Genomic DNA, 23,276 nt, shown 5'->3' on the forward strand with positions numbered 1-23,276 from the left:
AGACACTTCTTTTTGAAAGACTGTATGTTGATTTTTATATATATTAAATCATCATAGATACCAGGATCAAATTTTGTATTTACACCAGATGCACGTTTCGTCTACTAATCTACAAAAGGCTAATCAGTGACACTCAATTCCCAAAAAGTTAAAAAGGCTAAATAAACTACGAAGTTGAAGAGCATGGAGGACCAAAGTTCCTAAAAGTTTTGCCAAACACAGCTAAGGTCATCTGTTCCTGAGGTAGAAAAGCCTTAGTATTTCAAAAATTCAAAAGTTTTGTAGATTTCTAAACAGTTAATTTGTAAATATGACCATATCAAGTATAATTCATGTCAGCACAGAGGTGCTGACTACTAGGCTTATATATATATATCTTTTGGTTATATATGAAGATGATGCATATCTAAATTTTCCTATTATTCATATAACCAATCATTTAAAAAATTATTAATACAAACCAAATAGTTGTGATTAGTTTTATTTTTTGCTGATTTGCAATATGTATAGTTAATTATAATTAAACATTTAAAAATGTATAAAAATATAAAAATATAAATCAAATATCACAGTATATGTACTATTATTGCACTTAGCCCTTGGTACAAATCACATTACGGTCTACTGAATGAGCACTTTGTGTTTGACATATTCAACAAAATCATTTCAACAGCAATCAGATTTAGGCTTTGTTTTTCTATTATCCTTTTCGAATGAGTCATCAAAGGTATTTTGATTTTGTTGATTAAACAAGCTTATATGTTCATCTGGTTGTTGGCTCTCTGTTGGAAGTTTTAGGATATAGTCAATGAGGAAATTCATTGCATCATCTAAAAATAAAATAAATAGAAATAGATTAGTCAATCACGAAATTCATAGCATCATCTAAAAATTAAATAAATAGAAATAGATGCAAATGGATTCATATAACATTAGTTCTTTTGAAATAGATATTCATAAATATTATACAAAACATGGAAAAGGTTTCAAAAGCTAAAGATTGTCTATAGTTCTCATTAAAAAAAATTATACTGTAAGCTTTCTTTATGTCATGTATGTACAGATCTTATAACAAACATAACAGCTTGTTCAACTTAGGATTCTTCTTCATCTTTATGCAGATCCCTCCAGCATTGGGTGCTAGCTGTGTTCTCTTAACGGATTAGTTTGCAAAATGTTAACATATTCACAAGTTATTCCAAATTTAAAATGTTGAAAGGAAACCTTCTACAAGAACGATGCAAATGCACAAAATTTATTTACAGAGAAGTACATATTATATACAAGCCTAACCCATACGTTGATTACTAATATTATTATACTTTCAACTGTTGAACAATTTAGGTTAAAAATCTTACTAAATATAAAAAAAAGAAGATGTGGTATGATTGCCAATGAGATAACTGTCCACGAGAGACTAAAATGACACAGACATTAACAACTAAAGACTTTTAATTTCTTTGTTGTAATGATGACTTTAAAAGTTGTCAAGTAAAAATTATGAATTCAATGTTTTTATGTTTAATTTCTTTTTTTTGTTAATCAAATACTAGTATACAAATAAGATATAATTGTTAGCCAATCACAAAGCTGGTAATATCATGCTATAATTCTAAAAAAAAAATATAATGACTAAAGTCATTGAAGATTATTTAACAGTTTCCTTGAAATGCATTCAATAGCAACCTATCCTTGTAAAAAAAACTAAAAAGTTACAGAAATGCGAAATGGAAGAACGACTTTTCTGATGGGAAATACCGAGGTGAGACCAGAAAACAGAAATCAGTTAGAAGGTTTTATGAATGATGTTGGCCAAATCCAGAATCAATTGGAAGCAAACATCAGGAGAGAACCTTTGGTTCACCCTAGAAAACAGATCAAGGTCGGATGCTGGAATGTTAGAACAATGATTGCGCCTGGAAAGACATACCGGTACCAGGTAGTAAATGAAATGAACAACTATGGAATTGATGTATTGGGTATAAGTAAATGTCGTTGGACCAGAACAGGAAAGATCAACCTCAGAGGTGGTGAGACTATGCAATACTCAGGACAAACAGAAAGACATGAGTATGGAGTAGCACTTATTATATCAAAAGCAAACAGAAAAACACTCATGGAATGGCAACCTTTTGATGAAAGAATAATAACAGCTCGATTTTTTTTCTAGACATATAAAGTTGACCATAATACAGTGTTATGCACCAATGTATGACGCTTCTGATGAAGTAAAAGAGGAATTCTACCAAACCTTGAACGATGTAACAGCAAAAGTTCATAAACATGATATGATGATTGTAATGGGTGACATGAATGCAAAGATAGGATCAGATAATGTTGGATATGAGGATGTAATGGGGAAGAACGGGTATGGTGTTATCATTGAGAACGGAGAACTATTTCGGGATTATTGTCAGACTAACAACATTGTTATTTGCTCCAGCATATTCCAACAAAAAGATATTCATAAATATACATGGACGTCACCAGACAGAAACATCAAGAATCAGATTGATCTCATCACGATTGACAAAAGGTTTAGAGGATCTATGGAAGATGTACTGTCATATAGAGGTGTTGATGTTGGTAGTGACCATGAACTACTTATATCCAAAGTTATGCTTAAACTTTGTAGACAGAGAGTAAATCAGGCACAGAAGAAAAGATATGACACAGATAAGCTAAAGATACCAAAAGTTGCACAAGAGTTCAAACTTGAGTTAAGGAACAGATTTCAGGTATTAGGAGAAACAGAAGGCATAGAAGGACAGTGGATAGATATTAAACAAGCAATATGTGAGGTTGGTGAGCAAACATTGGGATTTAAAGACAGAAAACAACCAGAATCGATTACTACCAACAGTATGCACAAAAATACAAGAACGTAAACCGATAAAACAAAAAATCAAGATACAAGATCATAAAGACAGAAAGGAAAGCTTGAGAAAGATTAGAACGATTAGAACAAGGAGGTAAAATTAAGTACAAGAGATGATAAGAGAAACTATATTGATAATATTGCAAAAAGTGCAGAAGAGGCAGCAAATAGAGGAGAGCAGAACAAGCTATATATGCTGAGTAAGAAAATTTCCACCAGCAGCATGAGAGGGAACAGACCTGTAAAGTCAAAAGAGGGACATGTAATAACCAACGAGAAGGAACAGTTAGAGAGATGGAAAGAACACTTTAAAGAGATTTTAAATGTGAAAGATCCACCAGTACTAGCCGACATTCAGCCTTCAGATGTTGTCGATATGTATATTGAACCACCAACCATAGAAGAGATAATAAAGAGTATAAAGGCACTCAGTAATGGTAAGGCTCCAGGTATTGACAACAACAAGCTGGACTATTGAAAACTGATGTAGGCACAAAAGCAAAAGTCTTTTGTCGTTTGTTTACAAAAAAATGGAACAGGGAAGAAATACCAACAGACTGGCAAAAGGTAATTATAATCAAACTCTCAAAAAAAAGGAAATTTAGAAGAGTGTGAAAACTGGAGAGGAATAACCTTACAATCTGTACCTGGGAAGGTCCTCTGCAGAATCATCATCAACAGAATTAAAGACGCTATTGACAACATACTACATAAAGAACAAGCTGGGTTCGGAAGAGGTCGAGGCTGTATCAACCAAATACTCATCCTTAGAAATATTACAGAACAATGTATTGAATGGAACAGCCCCCTATTTATCAACTTCATCGACTTCAGAAGAGCATTTGACACTCTCCATCGAGAAACCTTAAAAACGATCATGGCAAACTATTGAATCCCAGGAAAAATAATCAGGATGGTACAAGCATTTTATGATCACTTCAGTTGTGTAGTCGAACATGAGGGTAAACATTCGGAATGGTTCCACATTAAATCAGGAGTCAGACAAGGGTGTGTGATGTCTGGATTCCTTTTCTTACTGGTTATAGATTGGAGAATGAAGCAAACAACACAGAAAAAGCGAGGTATCAACTGGGGAAGACTCGAGGTATTAGAAAATCTTTATTTTGTAGATGATATTGCTCTCCTATCAGCAACAAGAACACAGCTGCAAGCTAAAACAGATGATATACAACAGATAGCTAAAACAACTGGCTTAGAAATAAACAAGAAAAAGAGTAAAATAATGTGTGTAAAGGCAAACAACATCCAGCCTATTACATCGAACAACAAAGAACTAGAGGTAGGAGACAGCTTCACATACCTTGGATCGGTCATAGATACCAACGACAATGCAACAGTCGACATAAGGAATAGAATTAAAAAAGCAAGAGCAGCATACTATAAGCTAAGAAAAATATGGACATCAAACCAATACAGTAGAAATACCAAAATGAAAATTTATAAAAGCAATGTAATATCAGTGTTGCTATATGGGGCAGAATGATGGCAGATAAGCAAGAGAGATGGAGATAGACTTAACACCTTCAACACCAGGAACTTGCGTAGAATCTTTAAGATATTTTGGCCAACTATGATATCCAACGCAGAACTGCTACAAAAAGCCAACATTTGCAGCATAACCAACACCATTAAGATCAGGAGATGGAGTTGGATAGGTCACATCCTGAGGATGGACCCATGGAATGATTGTAGAATCGCCTTGACATGGACACCAGCAGGAAAGAGAAATATAGGAAGACCAAACTTGGAGAAGAATGGTAGATAAGGAAAGAATAGAATTTGGATGGAGAACATGGGGAGAAGCACAACAAGCAGCAGCAGACAGACTCAGATGGAAGGCTTCCATTCGCACCCTATGCCACACATGGCGCTAAAGGGAGTTGTAAGGTGTAAGTTGTACATTCAATAACAAACATGCATCTATATAAATAGAGAATTCAACTTTTATATAAATCTACTTTGGCAAAAAACAAACCTCATGAGTAAGCTGTTTTATACTGAAAAACATATCACAAAGAATATAAGTTTCTCATCTATATTTGATTTGTATTTCAAACATAAATTTTGTTTAAGACAATTATTGTAAATAACAAGAAAATGAAAAGTGGACTAAAAATAAATTCATCATTTAGAAGTCATACACTGTATTATCATTCAGAAACTATTGTTTACAGTTTGATTGACAGACACAAAGTGTAGTGATTGCATTCAACCAAACTATATTTTAATGGAGTCAGGTCATGTTCATTGACATACCTAAGCTAACTTGCTATGACTCTACGTCCCAAATTATGAGCCATTTATTCATTTCCTTTTTCAAGTAGGCTGTCATCTTGTTCATAGCTGTACTGAGCATGTTGTATTGTGCCTTTTAGTTATAGAACATAAAGTCTAAATAGGCAAAGGGGATTTGGGGGGGGGGGGTATGTGTGCATGTAAAACCTTATAAAGATAATAGATTTTTTTTAGGACAGATCAATAAGGTAACTGAAAATCAATATACATTAAGGTAACAGTGAAATCAATAAAATGGGAATTTATATATTTAGCTCTTCAAATTTGAAAGGATGAGGGTCTTAAAAATTCTTTATAAATTGAACTTCTGGTTATATTTACCTATGTTAATATTATTCTTTGCTGATGTTTCAAACCAGTTTACAATATTATTATTTTGACAGAATTGTGACAGCACTCTGGAATCTACCGTAGCATTCTCCATATCACACTGAAAATAAACCAATAAAAAACTTTTAACTACCTTTGTATTTCTCCTTTGTTGTTTAGCCCTCTACATTACAAATGGTAATAGCTATTGCAATTCATAGAAGAAGACTTTGTTTACAGAAAAGAACTCATATGTCTGTTTGGAAGTGTTTTGTATGACCACAGGCACAAGAGTAATGGAGTCCCTTTTTATTGTTTATTTTTTGGGGGTTGGTTTTATCATATTTTTTTCTTTTTTTTACTAGTGTTATGTGTTTTTGTCCTTATACATTTACAATATTCCAGTCTAAATGAAAACTTCATCATTAAACAATCTTTTATATTTTAAAACTGCATTTAAAAAATAACATTGAATGAACCCTGAATCTTTCAGTAATTAATCAAAAATATCATACTTTATTGGCTAATAAAACCACTGGCACTGGTTCCTGATTGGCTAACATTACTTTCGAATGGACATCATTTAGCCACTGTAAAGGGAGTAAAATAATAATTATGAAAATTAAAAAGATAATATTCAAAATGCATGTAATATTTTTAGATCTTTATAATATTTCTTTAGTTTAAACAACTATTTCAATATCTAATAAATTTAAGACATGATATCTAATATATTTTAATCATACCAAATAAAAACAACTTAGCATTCAAGTCTTTAACTTATTGTGAACTGAAAACAGATTATTTTTTTCAAAAACAGTAATAGACTCAACTGCACCCAAACAAAATAATTCTGAATTCATTTTTCAAATACAAAAATATATACAAAATGTATCTTTTTGTTATCTCCCTTGATCTGATATTTAACTAAGAAACACCATTATATTGTAGGGCATTAATCTAGAGCAATAAATGCATTTTAAAAAGTTCCACTAGTGTTTTTCAATAATTTTGAACAATTTATGTTTGTGTTATTCATGACTGTATCAGCTCTAACAAACACAATGCACAATTTTATTTTATTGTGGCATTTCAATTAAACTTAACAGTTTTACCTTTTTCATCTGGACTAATTCACCATTTTACTTACATTTTATGACATTTTTTTTAAGGTTAACTGGTAATTTCTTTTCCCTTCCTTGCCATTTTTGACAGAAAAGATGAAGAAACATATTTCTACACTTAATGTTGTTTTTTTAGAATTTTACAATCAAGATTGCCCCAATATAATACCTTTAGATTTTTCTTTAGTGACTCTGCACCAATAATAATTGCTTTTTTTTTTGATATATGTTTATCAATTTAATAAATATGGTAAGGCAGAATCTCACCTTCAACACAGATTCAAATGTGGCAGGTCTGAAATTAGAAGCGTAATTGAAATGAATTATTTGTGAGGTCAAATGTCAGTGATAAGTTTCAACACTTAATTGTTATACATCCACATGCTCATCATCATATAAATTCTGCATTTATTTAACTTGAAGTTTAATTTTCTTTTAAACAAACCTCTAAATTTCTTTTGTTTTCATGTTTCATGAATGTATACTTTACATCCTTTAGACCGTGTTTTTTCGTTTGTATATTCAACCAATCATAAAATTAAATCTGCCAGACATTCTGATGCTTAATGAATTTTATGGTTTCTCATAAATTGATATGCAGAAGACTTGTTGATATCTATTGCATGTATTACTAAACTGTTATTCAATAAGCATATTAACATTACCTTGTGAGATCAAAAACTATAATAGCTGCTATTCTGAAAAATAAAAAATATTTTTCATTAGATTTAAATAAATTTATTCTGTCCCCATAAATGAACTTATATATATCTTAAATATTAATTAAAAGCCAATACATTTCAACACTTTAAGTTGTATGGTTAAATTAAAAAAAAAAGGTAACAAAGTATGTTTAAGTATAATCTGTTTGTGAAATCTGAATACTTACGCATATTTGTAATAAACTCTTGTCATCTGGCCAAATCTTTCATGTCCAGCAATATCCCTTAAAAGTGACAAAACAGATTTCAGCATTATTACACAATACAAAAAAAAAAATAACGTTTATCTTGTTTACATTGATAATGGAGTAAATTCTACCTATGTGTAAGAACAATATACAGCTTTTGAACTGTTGCAAGAGATCTATTGACTGCTTTTTTAATCAGTTTTAATCATTAAGAACACAGAAGCACTTTAAATCATTTCTACAAAAAATCAAAGAGCTGATAGCTCTGAAGTGGAAGAAGGTGAATAAAAGGTAACTTGGATTACCACTTATCCAGGCTGCTTTATTCAATTATCGTTAAAAAGATTTTTTTTTTCTTCAAACAAGAAAAGGTCATAAGTACATGGATTTCCCATCCGTACAATCATTTTCTATGTTCAGTTGACTATGAAAATTAGGTAAAATCTTTAATTTGGCAGTAAAATTAAGAAGATCATATCAAGAGGAACACATGTGTACTAAGTTTCAAGTTGATTGGATTTCAACTTAATCAAAAACTACCTCGACCATAAACTTTATAACCAGAAGAAGGACGGACGGACAGACTAGAAAACATATTGCCCATAAATGGAGCATAAAAATAGTAAGACTTGTTACATACCCGCCAACTTTTGAAAGTTCCCATATGGGTTTTTACTGCACAACAACAATATCAAAGGTTACAATTTTAAGCGATGTATTTTGCAAGATCTGGATTGTCTAGAAAAAGTGTCATATTTGTATGATGAAATTACATGCCTTTTCCTTAAGTCGTCTGTTTGCATAATTCTAGTTATATATTAAATCGGTAGAAAAAATATACATGAAGCTAGCAGACCAGGGTTTATTTTCCAGATTAAGAATATTAGATGCTTGTTGAAATCTCCAATTTTGAATTATGCACAAAGATGGAACTTTAACAGGTTGGGAACAACACTCCAAATGAGGGTAACCTAACTGGAAGATCATCACAACCCACTGTAAAAAATGAGCACAAAAAAAGTCATTTATATTCATATTATTTGATGAAACTTTCCCCCAAGAACTATGCATCTATTAAGTACTGAATGGTCAAAACATCATGTTTTTTTATCGACATAAATTTTGTCGTAAATGTAACCAAATGATGTAGAAATTGTGTTTTTTCTTCAAATTTCCATCAAATTGTAATGTTTATAGTTCCCTTATTGCCTCTCTATTTGAATAAAATAAAATAAGAAGAAGAATCTGTTTCTTGTTTTGTTTTGTTTTTGACAAATGATTGTTCACTGCTTGCAAATCATGAATCATTATATTTATATATCTTATCTGTATATATTTTTGTTCATGTCTCCATCTCCTTATCATTTGTAAATGTATAGACAAATAAAAAAGAAATAAGCTCAACATGTATATTTGCAACATCGTAAATTAATTAAAAAAATAACATACACTAACACTAGTACTGCATGGATTTTAAGCATTATGAAAGTCATATTTGTAGAAAGCTTAAAAAGACTTAAAAAATGTCTTGCTATTTCTTAGCTTACACAATAAAATCTAATATATACTAACATTTACATATTTAAATTTCAAGATTTTACTAGGATAAATCTAACTACTAGACCCTTTATTAGTCTTTTTTTTTATATATCTTTAACCTTTTATTAGTCAAGTAGCACTTATTGTATCAGTAGTAAACAAATTTATGATATAAACTTCAATTTAATCCTTGAAAGGAGGTCTAGATTGCTAAAATAATTTATAAATTTTAATTTTTCTATTTGTCCAAAATCATTTAAATTCATTTAATCAACATCCTTTTATGATTATTTGATTAAGATATTAATCATTTATAGTCTTTTTACAATTTACATTTCTAAAAGCAAAATAACTGAAAACAGGATAAAACAAAGGGAAGTAACAAAAAAGTATTTCAATATTCCCAATACACATCGTTTTGATAACACAACGGCAGTTAGCCGGAGGTAAACATCGTTGATTACCAGTATGTTTGACACCCAAGCTGTCAAGTGAAGCCATATAATTATACATCTTCTTTGATGTTCAGGTAAAATTTAACACAGGTGTCAATTACACCCGTACAGTAGTAAGAAATGATCAAATATGGCGTCTGAAAATTTTCATATATGAAATATTTCAAGGGCGAACTTGTAAACAGGGCGAGTTGTCCCGATACCAAATTCACGCATGCGTAATACAAATATCTACAGTAAAAACATCCTGTTACAAGTAAACAAATAACGTTCATGTGGATGAGATGAAATCTAATAATTTACATAAATAAAAGAGTCATATTTACGATAGTGATTATTTTACAATCATAATTTACAAATTAAATGATTCAGATGCCTAATCATGTGTAAAAATCGGTGTCAGGAATCTTAAGTTGTTTTGAAATTGTAATACACGAAATGAATGCGGCATACGGAGACTCAATGCCAATGGTCAGCCCCTTAAGTCTTCAGAAGACTTGACGTCTTCTTCCACTAAAAACTGTTGCTTATAACCTATTTCATTTAGAGAGGCTTAATGCCATTTATAAGTAAGAGGCTTGGAGTTGTTCTTTCATGGAAAACATCTGTAATTCATATTAAGATGTGTTATGACATAAATTTGTCATACCTTTGTGTGTGTCCAACTTGTTCACCTGATTTTGATGAAATTTTGGAGTGCAGAGTTTTTTTCTTCAAAATTGAACTTATCTAACTGAACCATTTTAATGCTATAAATAAAGGTTTTACCCTATTTTAAGTGAAAAAGTCCTAAATCATATGAAGTAGTAAATCATTTATACAGATATGGTTTGCATTTCCATTAAGTAATACAATATTTGCAAAATCCAACTAATTTTTTTTTTTATGTTATTTGACTGCTGTTTAATTGAATACCACCAGTAGATTTTCCCCAAGATATCAAACCTTAGTTTGCTTTTGAATGCTGTTCAAAAGATTAAGTATGACAAAGTTTATCATTCTTTAAAGAAAATATTGCTACTTCTGGCATATAAATGATGTGCATGTTATAAAGCACAATATAAATCTTCAAATGAGTATAGATTACATTTCTATCTTAAAATACCATTGACAAGGCACTATTTAAAAATTTTGGCAAGTGAGGGTAACAAACCAGGTAAGCTGCTTCCCATTACATTGAACAGACAACAGCTGATACTTTACCATATCTATTAGCAGAAAACATGAAAATTTGTTATATCTGGTCTCATCCCTAACAGTTTGATGCTTGGTTTTCCTATAATAAAATCAGCTTGATATCTGATTTCACATTGCACCTTCATTGCTAACTTCACCTAACACGTTGCAATATCACAGCTCACATCTGACACAAAGCAGTTTTGTAGGGCATTGGAAAGTAAGATACATGTATTTACTGGTAATTCTACTTTCTTACCATAACTGAAGGTTGATCTTTGTGTTGTCATCCCAGTTCACTGTCTTTAGCGCAAAATCCACTCCAATGGTTAATTTATAGTTTGGAGAAAACACACCTACATGTAAAAGAAATGCATATATAAATGAAATACAACACATTACATCCATGCACAGCTAACCCTCAGCAGGGATGTATATATAAGTCCTTGCCCTCAGTGAGTTATGGTGTATATGTTTGATGAGATACAATACTAGTACATCAACATCATGTTCAGCTTACATTCAGTGTATTATGGTGTATAAGTAGGTTGATGCTGTTGAAATACAATGCACTACAATCATGTACAGTTTACCATCAGTGTTTTATGATGTATTAAAATGATGTTAATAAGATACACTGCATAACCATCATGTATAATTTACCATCATTGTAGTATGTATTTGGTTGGTGTTGATAACATCCACTGTATTATCATCATGTACAGTTTATCATCAAAATGTTATGGTCTGTTTGATTGATGCTGATGAGATACAATGCATTATCATCATTTATCATATGTGTAATGAGCGGAAGTGCTTACCATCAAAGTATTATCTTGTATTTGGTTGACATAGATGAGATACAATGTATTACAATCATAAACAGCATACCCTTAGTGTTTTATGGTGTATTTGGTTGATGTTGATTAGATATAATACATTTCAATCAAGTATAGCTTACAACCAGTGTATAATGATGTATTTGGTTGATGTTAATGAGATACAATGCATTACAATTATGTACAGCTTAACATAAGTGCAAAATGATGTATTTGGTTGATACTGCTGAAATACAATGCATTACCATCATATGCATGTACAACTAACTCTCTGTGCATTATGATGCATTTGGTTGATGTTGATTAAATACAATGCATTACAATTATGTACAGCTTACTTTTAATGGTTTATGACGACACATATTTGGTTGTAAGGGATGATATTATATTATACAATCAAACAAGTATGAAGCTTACCTCCAGAGTAATATATATTTGGTTGAATGAATTAAAATCATAACCTCAGCTAACCTTAAATGTGTATGGTTAAATGGTAGATGTTGATGAGATACATATACAACATGTACAATGGTACACTATAATCTTTTAAAGCTTACCTTCAGTGTATCTTCTGATGACTGATGTCTTCCCTATAAAAAAAAACCCAAACTTTTGCAATGTAAGTTTTAGAATGTCATGAATGTTAAACCTTAATTTCTAATTGATATTTTGCATAAATGAAATAAAGAATTGTCTCTTAAATTTGTAAGTTTAAAATTCCAATGGTGTGTTGATCTTTTGTAGTCTTTGTTAAATCCCTCCAAAAAGGTATATACATGTACTTTATGTGAGGTTGCAGTCTCATTAATTAATATTTTAGGTGTAATACCACCAAATCATGGTACGTCACATCCGGTTGTATACAAAAGTAGGCCTAAAAAAATATTCCCTTGAATTTGAAAGTTGTAGAAAACTAACCCTGCATTAATTTTCAACAATGTTCAATGCACTTAAATTTTTCTGAGTCATAAACATGTATGCTGGGTGTCTAAAATCATCATTCTTTTTTTTTTGATGGTCTTATAAAATATTTTGGAACGTTAAGGTTACATAGTTACCAAAGAGGGTAACCAGTAAATAACAGGGTAAAAATTGGGTTGTTTACTTCCGTTGATGGTTACTTTCTAATATGCACTGAAATGTAGTGTGAAATTTTCACTGTAGCACTGAAAAGGATTAAACTGTATACATGCAAAGTATTTCTTTGGTTGAAATAAGGGTAAATACTGTACAATTTTTTTTAAAGTGCCAATTTAAAAAGGCTAATAGGGAAATTTTAAAATCAATGGTGGTACATAGATATAGGAAGATGTGGTGTGAGTGCCAATGAGACAACTCTCCATCCAAATAACAATTTAAAAATTAAACCATTATAGGTTAAAGTACGGCCTTCAACACGGAGCCTTGGCTCACACCGAACAACAAGCTATTAAGGGCCCCAAAATTACTAGTGTAAAACCATTCAAACGGGAAAACCAACTGTCTAATTTATATAAACAAAACGAGAAACGAGAAACACGTATATATTACATAAACAAACGACAACTACTGTACATCAGATTCCTGACTTAGGACAGGTGCAAACATTTGCAGCGGGATTAAACGTTTTAATGGATCCAAACCTTCTCCCTTTTTCTGAAACAATAGCATAACATCACAACACAGAAAAACATACGATAAAATATCAATTGGCAGACTTAACTCAATCAAAAAACGTATGATTACAACATGTATTACACCTTTACAGTGAATTTTCAAAATCATTTTTTTTAATCTAAATTTATTATGATGCATTTAAATGAACGTACAAATGTTTGCTATTTATGTCATTTTTCATTCTTTTAAAGAAAAACAGTATACTGTAGTTGAGGAGTTCCCACCATCAATCAGCAGTTTGATGGTTGCAAATTCAGTTTAACTGGCGACATAATTTCCTTTAGAAAATATCTTAAAAATTATATGAGATATCTTATAAACTATATGAGCTAATCATATAAACTATATAAGATATATCCTATAAAATATATAAGATACCTTATAAAGTATATAAGACTTACATATGTATCATGATACAAAAATGTACATTGTATTATAATTTTTGTTTATAAAATATCTTTTAAACATGCTAAAGAAGATAACTTATAAAGTATAAAAAGTCTCTGGAACCTGCTCTCCTGCTTAAAACCATGTGCTTATTAAAACCCTAATGAAGTATCAAGGGGAGACAATCTTATACCAGGTGTTTTCAATTAGGTACACTGAGAGTTACCTCCCATTGTACACCATTCGATTCTTACCAGTAAATCTTATGTACTTGGCAGTATGTTATCACGGGGGGTCTCAACATTGGATTTTGGGTACAGGTGTGCAGCTGGGATTTTAAAAACACCCCCCATTCATATATTGAATAATTGAAATCCCTACCTATACATATATTTCACAGCGAAATCATAACCCATTCATATATTTATCAGCTCAAATAGTACCTATATGCATATACAATCTTATTAATGACAAAGAGTTTGGGAAATTCAGTGAAGATCGTTGCACAACAAACTGAAATTTATGACCCATTGATATATCACAATCGGTCAATTACTACCTATTGAAATATTTCCTCGGTAAAATTGCACCCCATTGATATATTTGACGGATCAAAAAAGGGACCCATTCCAGCGGCACATATGTATATACCTTTATATAGGAAGAGACCCCCCCATGTATGTTATAAACAGATGGCATAAGTTAGTTTCTTAGTACTCATTATACATTAAATAATTGGAGAAAAAATATGATCTGTTCGTAATTTTAACAATGTTTAAAGTGTTTAAACTATCAAGTCCAATATATCCTGTCCTCTAGGCTGACATTCCCCATGTTCCCCCAACATGGTTCATAGTAGACTAAAATATGAAATCAACTGGTAGAGAACATTAAAGCTAAAGATTTAGCACTGCCTTTCATCAGTTTGACTGACCAACCAGGGGTCCAGCTCTATTTGACATTTGCTTGGAAATGGGTTTGTTTGGTTTTTTTCAGATTAGGAAAATTTACAATGAAACCTGTGACCAATAGATTAAACTTATGATTTCTAAATGAATCAGTAAAATAGATACTAGATTAAGTCTGTATGATTTCCAACAAAATTCGTTTACCAACACCAAATTCTCCAATAACAAGAATTTTGTACAAATGCTCCTTCGCGGCAGTGGGCGCCGCCATTTTATCCTCATGTGATAAGAAATAAATCACATGACTTGATAACACAACTGTCCCATATATATATGCCTAGCTAGTACATTAATCAAACAGGTGCGAGATATAACAAACGTGACATATCGTCTCCCACCTGTGTCAGATATCAGATAAAGTCCTGATATTCTATTCTTATGGTTGGAACATAATATAGCGACAGCCGTTTTGGGTATGTCGGAGTTGCTGCATACACAAAAGTGACATATATTCATTGTTTTTTTTTATCACAAATCAGACCAAAAGTTTTCTGGTTTACTTTTGGCCTTTTATTTCTGATTATGCGATATAGGTTTCCTATAAACGATATGGTTTTTTTTCAAATAAAATTACAGTGAAAGACAGGTGTTGTGTAGTACAATATGCGAACTTAAATGTACAAATTATAATTTACAAGTATATATAATGGCCCGTTTAGTACAAGTTTTTTTTCGGGTCACACGTACCTTTTAACACCGATGCAACATGTTTTTTTTAATTATCGTAACCAGGGACTGTCCCTGTCTAAATGTCTTAAATTAAGATTTATATACTTATTTGCAACAATCATGGTCTTGAACAAAAATAATAGTGTGTGTTCGAAAACCAGACTCCGATCAACTATAGTGATTTAAAAGAAATATTCCCCATACAATACTGGTATGTTTTCAAGTGCTCATTTTATGCTACAATTGGCATAGACGCTTATCATGCATAGAATTTGCCTTGTGCTAAATTTAAATCCAAACAGTTACTTATTCGCACTGTCTATTTTTAATATTTAACCCACTGCGGATCGAACTTATAGTCTGTCGCCCATGGATAGCATGCGAAGCATAGCGGTTTTAAAAATAGTTTTTTTTGTGAATACAAATGAATGATGAATGAGGATACTTTAAACAAGCTGAGAATGCAACAGAATGTAGAAATTTTGAACTTTTAAACTCTTTTGTTTTACCATATTAAGCAAAAGATACTACAGTATAGAGCGCTAAAATATAGTCGAGTTTCACGATGATAGTAAATAGGCATATTTAGAGTTAAAATATGATATATTGGTATATATTATATGATACTAATAAGTGATAAACATTGAAAAATCTGTGATTTATGATAAGTAGAAGGAACTATGGAGGGGTGTTCAATGTCTACATTCTAGTTTTCTAGACTGAAACAGTTCAACGGAGGACATTATATCTGCATTTTATTCTGACTCTGAGTTGATCACATTTTTACTCTTACTCAATACATCTAGACAGAAAAACCATGTATAACGTTTAAGGATCTATAGAACTGAGTTTTGCCCGAAGGAAATACATAAAAGGAGAAGCTACGGATTAGTATTTCAATGGCGAGAAGCTAAATATTCTAAAATTTGTTAATTTCTGTGTCATTTTGGTCTCTTGTTTAGAGTTGTCTCATTGGCAATCATACCACATCCTCATTTTTTATATGACAGACATGAACCAACGACAACAGTTGAACTACTGTAACAGGCTATTGACTTGGAAATGTTTAACCTGTGACAGTGGTGTAACAGCACAACATAAGAACAAACTTTAAACATCATTTGAACTTAACTCATCAGATCGCTACAAATAAAAACAAAATAATCAAAAAACAGACATAGCATGGTAGGGAATAAATCTATCCCTCATCCCTAACAACAAAAAAGCGCAAAAGTGCAGGAATTATAGCTTAACACACTTTTTAGAGAACATGAATATTTTAAATTTCAGCATATTGTCACAAACTGTACACATACTTGTTAATTATAAGTTAAGGGTAAGAATTATCTCCAAGTTTATGTGATTATAACGAAAAATAATTCATATACAAAACAGAACAATACAATAGTTAAACCAAAACTCAGTATTATTAATATTGTATATATGATCATAAGTGTTGTTGTTGCTTTAGCAGTAAAAATTGTGTTGTTCACTTGATAAGCAGTTGTAAAAGTCAAAGTAGCAATGGCATCCTGAATGAAATCAACAACTGTGAGATTCAGTAATTTTGTTTTGTACATATTGTACTGTAACTCTGCATGGCTTATGATTTTAAATAGTTTCTTTTTATTACTTTTATAGCATATTTATAAAATATTTACATGTTTGATAAATTACCTAGACGATAGTGTCAACAAAATGAAAACGTGACTACAGATATCTATCATATAAAAGAGTTAGTATTTGTGAGTCGTTCTGACTTGCTGCGTAGGATATCAAAACAGTTGGGCGTTTTCCCCCAACATTCTGTAAGTTGAATTAGTCAACCTTCTCCCAAAATCCGCCTACGAACGATATACTTACATCTCTAAAGTTAACAAATTATAAATCCTTTCACATTAGAATCTTTTAAATAAAATTTTATAAATTTATATATTTTCTTCACATCATTGAATAATTTCACAGCTGATAAAATTACGTGTATGCAGAGATTGGGAGATTGATATGCTTACCCATACCTTTAAATAGGCTTGATATAAAGAAAAGCATGCACTGTAACAAATATATAAGATAATACAGCGTAAGCAATTAGGATACAAAAATGAAACAACAATGTAATCTCTCTCCAAAAATAATATCATACAAAACTATGACTATTACTTTCAGTATGTTTTGTTAATCGTAATATAGGAGGAATAAATGAATACAATACAAGTTTGATAATATTGTATTTTCGAGAGAAAAGGAGAAAGCAAAATAGACAGAGAATTAAAAATAGCATTATCCATTTCTGTTATCCATTATATATTTAATCTAAGTCAGTGGTTGGTGCTAAGGAAATACCTTAGTACACATAGTGTCATCATCAAATACCGTAATGTAATTTCGGCTTGAGTATATTCACAACAATGCAATTCATAAAGACTCAAAAACGATAAAGTACCACTGAATTTACTGGTATAGACTGTCAGAACATGTACAATCCCGATGATTTCCACACTTTGGGATATTCCTAATAAATAAATGCTCGTCTTTAGGTAATGAGTGGTCTATTTGGTTCATCTACGGTATCACTAGACAGTCAACACCGTGGTTGTGAGTTAGAAAACCGTATGTAGCAAAGGCGGTAAAATCCAATCATAATTGACGAAGGAATGACAGTTTTTCTATACCGAAGGTCGATGGTTCTCTCCATACACTCTGGCTTTCCCTCTAGTAAACACTGACGGACACGAAATAGCCAACCAATCAAATCATTTCAGAATTTACTAGCTATCATTGTTAGTTATAATTTGAAACGAAGGACCTCAAACCACACTGTTTTGATTGCATTGCCTATCTCACAGAAATCAAATACTAATATTAGAATATGCAATCTCTATCGATAGTTTTTTGAAAATTATTCGAAATATATATGTACTAGGTCATTTACAGCTGAATCCCTCAAAGCGGAGAGCCGTGGTTGAGTGGTTAGCGCAACTAACAACTAACACAGAGGTTCAGTCCTGGTCCGATCCCCGTTGCAGGGGAAAAATTTCAGGGACTAAATTTGCGGCTCTCCCTTGGCATAATTTGCGAGTATATGCCTTTGGTCTTGAGAAACGATGATAGTTTATATGAAGGGGAAGATAAATGGTTTACCCGTGTTAAGAGAGAGACACACATCTCTTGCACGTAAAAGACGCTTTTGTAGATTTCGAAAAAGAGTAGGCTATAATGCCGCAACAAGAATAACTTGTTTCCCAATCCACTATGCATATATATGTTTAAACTAATCAATCCAAGCGGAACCAGACTGATTATATAACCAAGGAACTTGTTTGTTTTAAGGGATTATAAACTTGAAATGATGTATATAGTGCAGTGTTATTTATGATACCTATTAAATCGGCATTAAAAAAAACTTTAAGAGGCAAACAAAACATAAAAGCTTCATGGGTTTTATTTCAATTTTACAAACAAAATTATACAATAGAGTCGGGTATCTAAGTTTTATGATTTATTTGTTCTACAAAAAAGGAAAAAAAATATACATAATTTCTCTGACACTTACCGTTACAATAATATCCTTTCAGATAAAAACGTGACCGCATAGAAGGCAATACATGTTCCTTGTGCTATAATGCAAGTTCTTCAAAATATGAATACATTATAAATGTAATTGTAAACGACCCTTCTCCATATATTCTTCCTCACGTGGTGATCACTTTCTTGAACACTTGGCATAACATGTTCTTCAGCGCAGTCATTAAACCCTTTATTCACTCTATACCATGCAATTGAGATCATTATGGTTGCTTGTTAGTTAGTGCTATTTCTTTTTTTTTTAATTTAAGAAATGGCTTAGGCCTTAAGAAAACAATTCTACAAATTTAGATAAAACAAATTTCAAATCTCTTCTAATGTCCACCCCCGTGTTGCCTGACAATTATGACTGGTTTAATCAAGAAAATGTCGAGTATTTTTATGTGTTAAATATTCCAATTTTCATTATAACCACTATTATAATAATGAAAACTCTAAGTTCTAAATGTCTCAGACGCTCAATGGCGTGGTGTCAGCAGGATAAAACAGATATTTCGATACAAATATTATATTTATAAATTCTTTATTTGCCTAATAAAGTTGTAAATTCTGTTAAAATGATACATGTACTACCTTATGAAACCTTTTGCTGTTGCTATTTGAAAGTTTTTATTTATACGAATTTTAGCTAGCAGTATAGGTATTGTACGTTTATATTGCTAACAAAAGTTTCGGCTCGCAAAACTAAGTTGCATAGTTACCTTATGTAAACTAATTTCTCATTGTTGAAGGCCGTACGGTGCAACATTATTTATGTATGTGCCTGTCCAAAGTCATTTAGGAGCCTGTAATTCAGTGGTTGTCGTTTGTTTATGTGTTACATATTTGTTTTTCGTTCATTTTTTTACATAAATAAGGCCGTTAGTTTTCTCGTTTGAATTGTTTTACATTGTCTTATCGGGGCCTTTTATAGCTGACTATGCGGTATGGGCTTTGCTCATTGTTGAAGGCCGTTCGGTGACCTATAGTTGTTAATGTTTGTGTCATTTTGGTCTTTTGTGGATAGCTGTATCATTGGCATTCATACCACATCTTCTTTTTTTATATAAAAAGTGAACAGAAAAAAATATCAAATAATCATATATTTTAATCATTACGGTTGGATTAAAATTAAGATTTCCTATTTTTAGGTTCATCGGACTGCGTCTAGCGCACACTGGCAATGCTGTGTTTTTTGTTTCCGTTTTTACAAGAAATTTTATGTTTTGTTTTGTAGCTAGAACATGATATATTTTTTTTATTTAGCAAAAATTACTTGTTTTCATGTACGTTGGAGCTAACAGCAATTATTCCAGAAATGTCTACGTAGATATACAAATGTGCTCAGGTGAACCACACAAATATTTAAGGTTTCAATTTCCATAAAAAAAATGATATCTGGTTTCTTATTCATTTAAATTAATGGTCTTGATCTGCCTTTCAATGTGGTTCATTGTAGACCGACTATTACAAGTTTTAAATTTCAAAATATGATCGTCATAAACACGCAATAAAAGTAAATAAGACGCAGTCGAATGTTTATGGATTGGCTTTCATTACGATCGTTCTTGTGACTTAGCTATATTTGGAATTATTTCCCGCAATGTTGTGTCCTCAATTCTTATCAACTTTGAACATTATTACGTCTTTTAACTTTTTCAAAAGGGCGCCACCAATGAGTCTTTCGTAGACAAATAACACGGCTTGCTTACACAATTTGAGTCTTGGGATCTATGATGAGTTTATGTTTAAGAGCTTCTTTATATATATAAGTTATATTTGGTAACATTTGTATGTAGTTTAGCTAAGTCCCCATTTTGGCCTTTAACAGAGAGTACGAACTACTAGTATATAGAACATTAAGACAAATGCAACAATACCATAAAAAACAAAAATATTCAGCATCATCATTCTTGTCATGTAATAATTTAAAAGCCAATAACACAGTCTGAGAGTTAAACGGATAAAAATATGACAAATTATATAACATTTACTTCATATGCTAAAGCATACAAATGAAGTACATGTATTTAGCTGGTTCAAACGTAATTGTGACAACTCAACATGGGAAATAGGGAATACATATGAATATGCAGTGTAAATTCATTTAACTATAAACAAGACCATGCAAATAGTACTTTGAAGCGATAGTAACATTCGTCTAGAATGTTCAAACGAAACACATTTAAAGAAAAGTACGTAAATCTGCTGCCCTAGAACTAAGTAATGGGTCTCCTTTATTATTTAATTTTTCCAGTTCGGTGCCTTTTATAGCAGTATGGGCTTTGGTCATTGTTGAAGGGCGTACGGTGATCTATATAAAAAATTGTTAATTTCATGTCATTTGGTCTTTTGTGGAGAGTTGTCTCATTGGCAACCATACCGTTTTTTTGTGAAGAGTTGTCTCATTGACAATCATGCAACACCGTCTTTATATATATATATGTATATGTATTTAAACATGAAATTTGAAAGACAACCTCTTTTGACCTTTGATGCCCAAACTTGTTCAAATAAACCAACATAATCTTTTTTTTAAATTATTTTCTATGTATGTTGACTGTTGGGTATAAAAGGTTGCTTATGATCAACAGATACATTTCTTCAAAGGGTCGTCAGGACACTCATTGTGAATTATAAATACTGAAGGACTGATTACAATCGATGATCTGTCAGGGCGGATATGGTTGTTTGTTGAAAATACTAGCCACAGAAAAAACTTTATACAATTGTAATGACTCAATCTTTATTGTCTAGGTTAAATGGCCTAGCTATTTCTATTGAATATTTTATGAAGGTTATCCACAACAGTTGTATAGAAGACATATTGAATATCGGATGGAATCGCTCCTCAAAATACATCAAAACGTAATCTGCAATTATCTAAAGACCATTATAAATAATTATATATATATTGTTGGATCGTAAATTATTCATTTTTTTTCAATTCTTTTAAATTGATAATCTATTATAAGAGTTTACCAGTATGCAGCAATGTAGGTTGGTTGAAAGGGCTCATCAAATACCTTATGGGAATCTTCTAGAAAATTCACTGTACGGTCATCATTAAGTTGTATAAAATAATCCCAAACTGCAGAAGGAAAACCTCAAAGCAAGTTGGTCTTTACCCCTGTGCTTCCTAGTTACAAAAATCATGATTACTGCTAGCTAAGTTTAACAACGACTATACTTCAGAAACTTGAATCAACACATTGCATATTTATGAGTAGAAAGATTTAGAAAATACAAAAAAGAACAAGACCGATCTAAATTGAATGTCTAAATTGACAAAGATTGATACAATGGTACCATGTTTTTAGTATGAACATGCAATAACTACATGTATAGGTGTACCGGTATTTAATCGGAAAATGTTGTCATCGCAAAAATATCCCCTAAAAATTGTATGAATGTGAGTAAACTGCATAACATTAACTGCTTAATAAAGGAATAAGGTAGTTACAATTCACATAGAGACCGTATGATAGTCCATAACTGCTTAATGAAGGAATAAGGTAGTTACAATTATGATTGGTAGGACTACAGATTCAGATGAAGTTGGTGTACGTATAAGTTTTATTGTTGATATACATGTAGGACTACTGGTTCCGGTGAAGTTGGTGTACGTTAGGTGTTGTGGTTGATAGGACTACTAATATATATATACATGAACAGTTGTTGTACGTTAAGTTTTATGGTTGTACGACAACTGATGATTCAGGTGAAGTTCGTGTACGTGAAATTTTATGGTTGGTAAGACTGCTAATTTACACGAGCAGTTGTTGTACCTTAAGTTTTAAGATTGTACGAACACTGATGATTCAGATGAAATTGCTTTAGTGAACTTGTATATATATACTATATATTTATATGGAAGTGTGGTATGGTTGGTAGAACTACTATTACAGGAACAGTTATTGTACGTTAAGTTTTATGGTTGTACAACTAGTGATGATTTAGGTAAGGTTGGTGTACGTTAATTACGTTTTGTGGTTGTACAACTTCAGTCGCTGATGATTCAGGTGAAGTTGATATACATAAATTTCTATGATTGATAGGACTACAGAGTCAGGTGAAGTTGGTGTATATTTTAAAAGTTTAATAGTTGTTCGACTACTGATGATGTATGTGAATTTGGTGTACGTTAAGTTTTATGGTTGTTCGACTACTGACGATTTATCTGAATTTGGTGAACGTTAAGTTTATGGTTATTTGACTACTGATGATGTATGTGAATTTGGTGTACGTTAAGTTTTATGGTTGTTCGACTACTGACGATTTATGTGAATTTGGTGAACGTTAAGTTTATGGTTATTTGACTACTGATGATGTATGTGAATTTGGTGTACGTTGAGTTTTATGGTTGTTCGACTACTGATGATTTATGTGAATTTGGTGTACGTTAAGTTTAATGGTTGTACGACAACTGTTTATTCTTGTGAAGTTGGTGTTCGGTTGTAATTGAATAACACAGAACAAAAAAATC

The 23,276-nt window shown here is 31.5% G+C and overlaps 1 protein-coding gene across 1 annotated transcript; it reads right to left on the minus strand.

Annotated features, from left to right (window-relative positions):
* Positions 1-489: 489 nt before the first annotated feature.
* LOC134712031 (ras-related protein Rab-32B-like) lies at positions 490-14,772 on the minus strand. The gene is made up of 9 exons (XM_063573136.1): positions 14,702-14,772; positions 12,104-12,136; positions 10,967-11,063; positions 7,517-7,573; positions 7,293-7,325; positions 6,895-6,922; positions 6,019-6,093; positions 5,516-5,624; positions 490-830 (listed from the first exon to the last, which is right to left on the minus strand). Exons 1-9 carry the CDS (start codon positions 14,766-14,768, stop codon positions 667-669), a joined length of 663 nt encoding a protein of 220 aa, XP_063429206.1. The 5' UTR covers positions 14,769-14,772; the 3' UTR covers positions 490-666.
* Positions 14,773-23,276: the final 8,504 nt, after the last annotated feature.

This window comes from Mytilus trossulus, chromosome 3 (genome assembly GCF_036588685.1).
Source record: "Mytilus trossulus isolate FHL-02 chromosome 3, PNRI_Mtr1.1.1.hap1, whole genome shotgun sequence".
NCBI lineage: Eukaryota > Metazoa > Mollusca > Bivalvia > Mytilida > Mytilidae > Mytilus > Mytilus trossulus.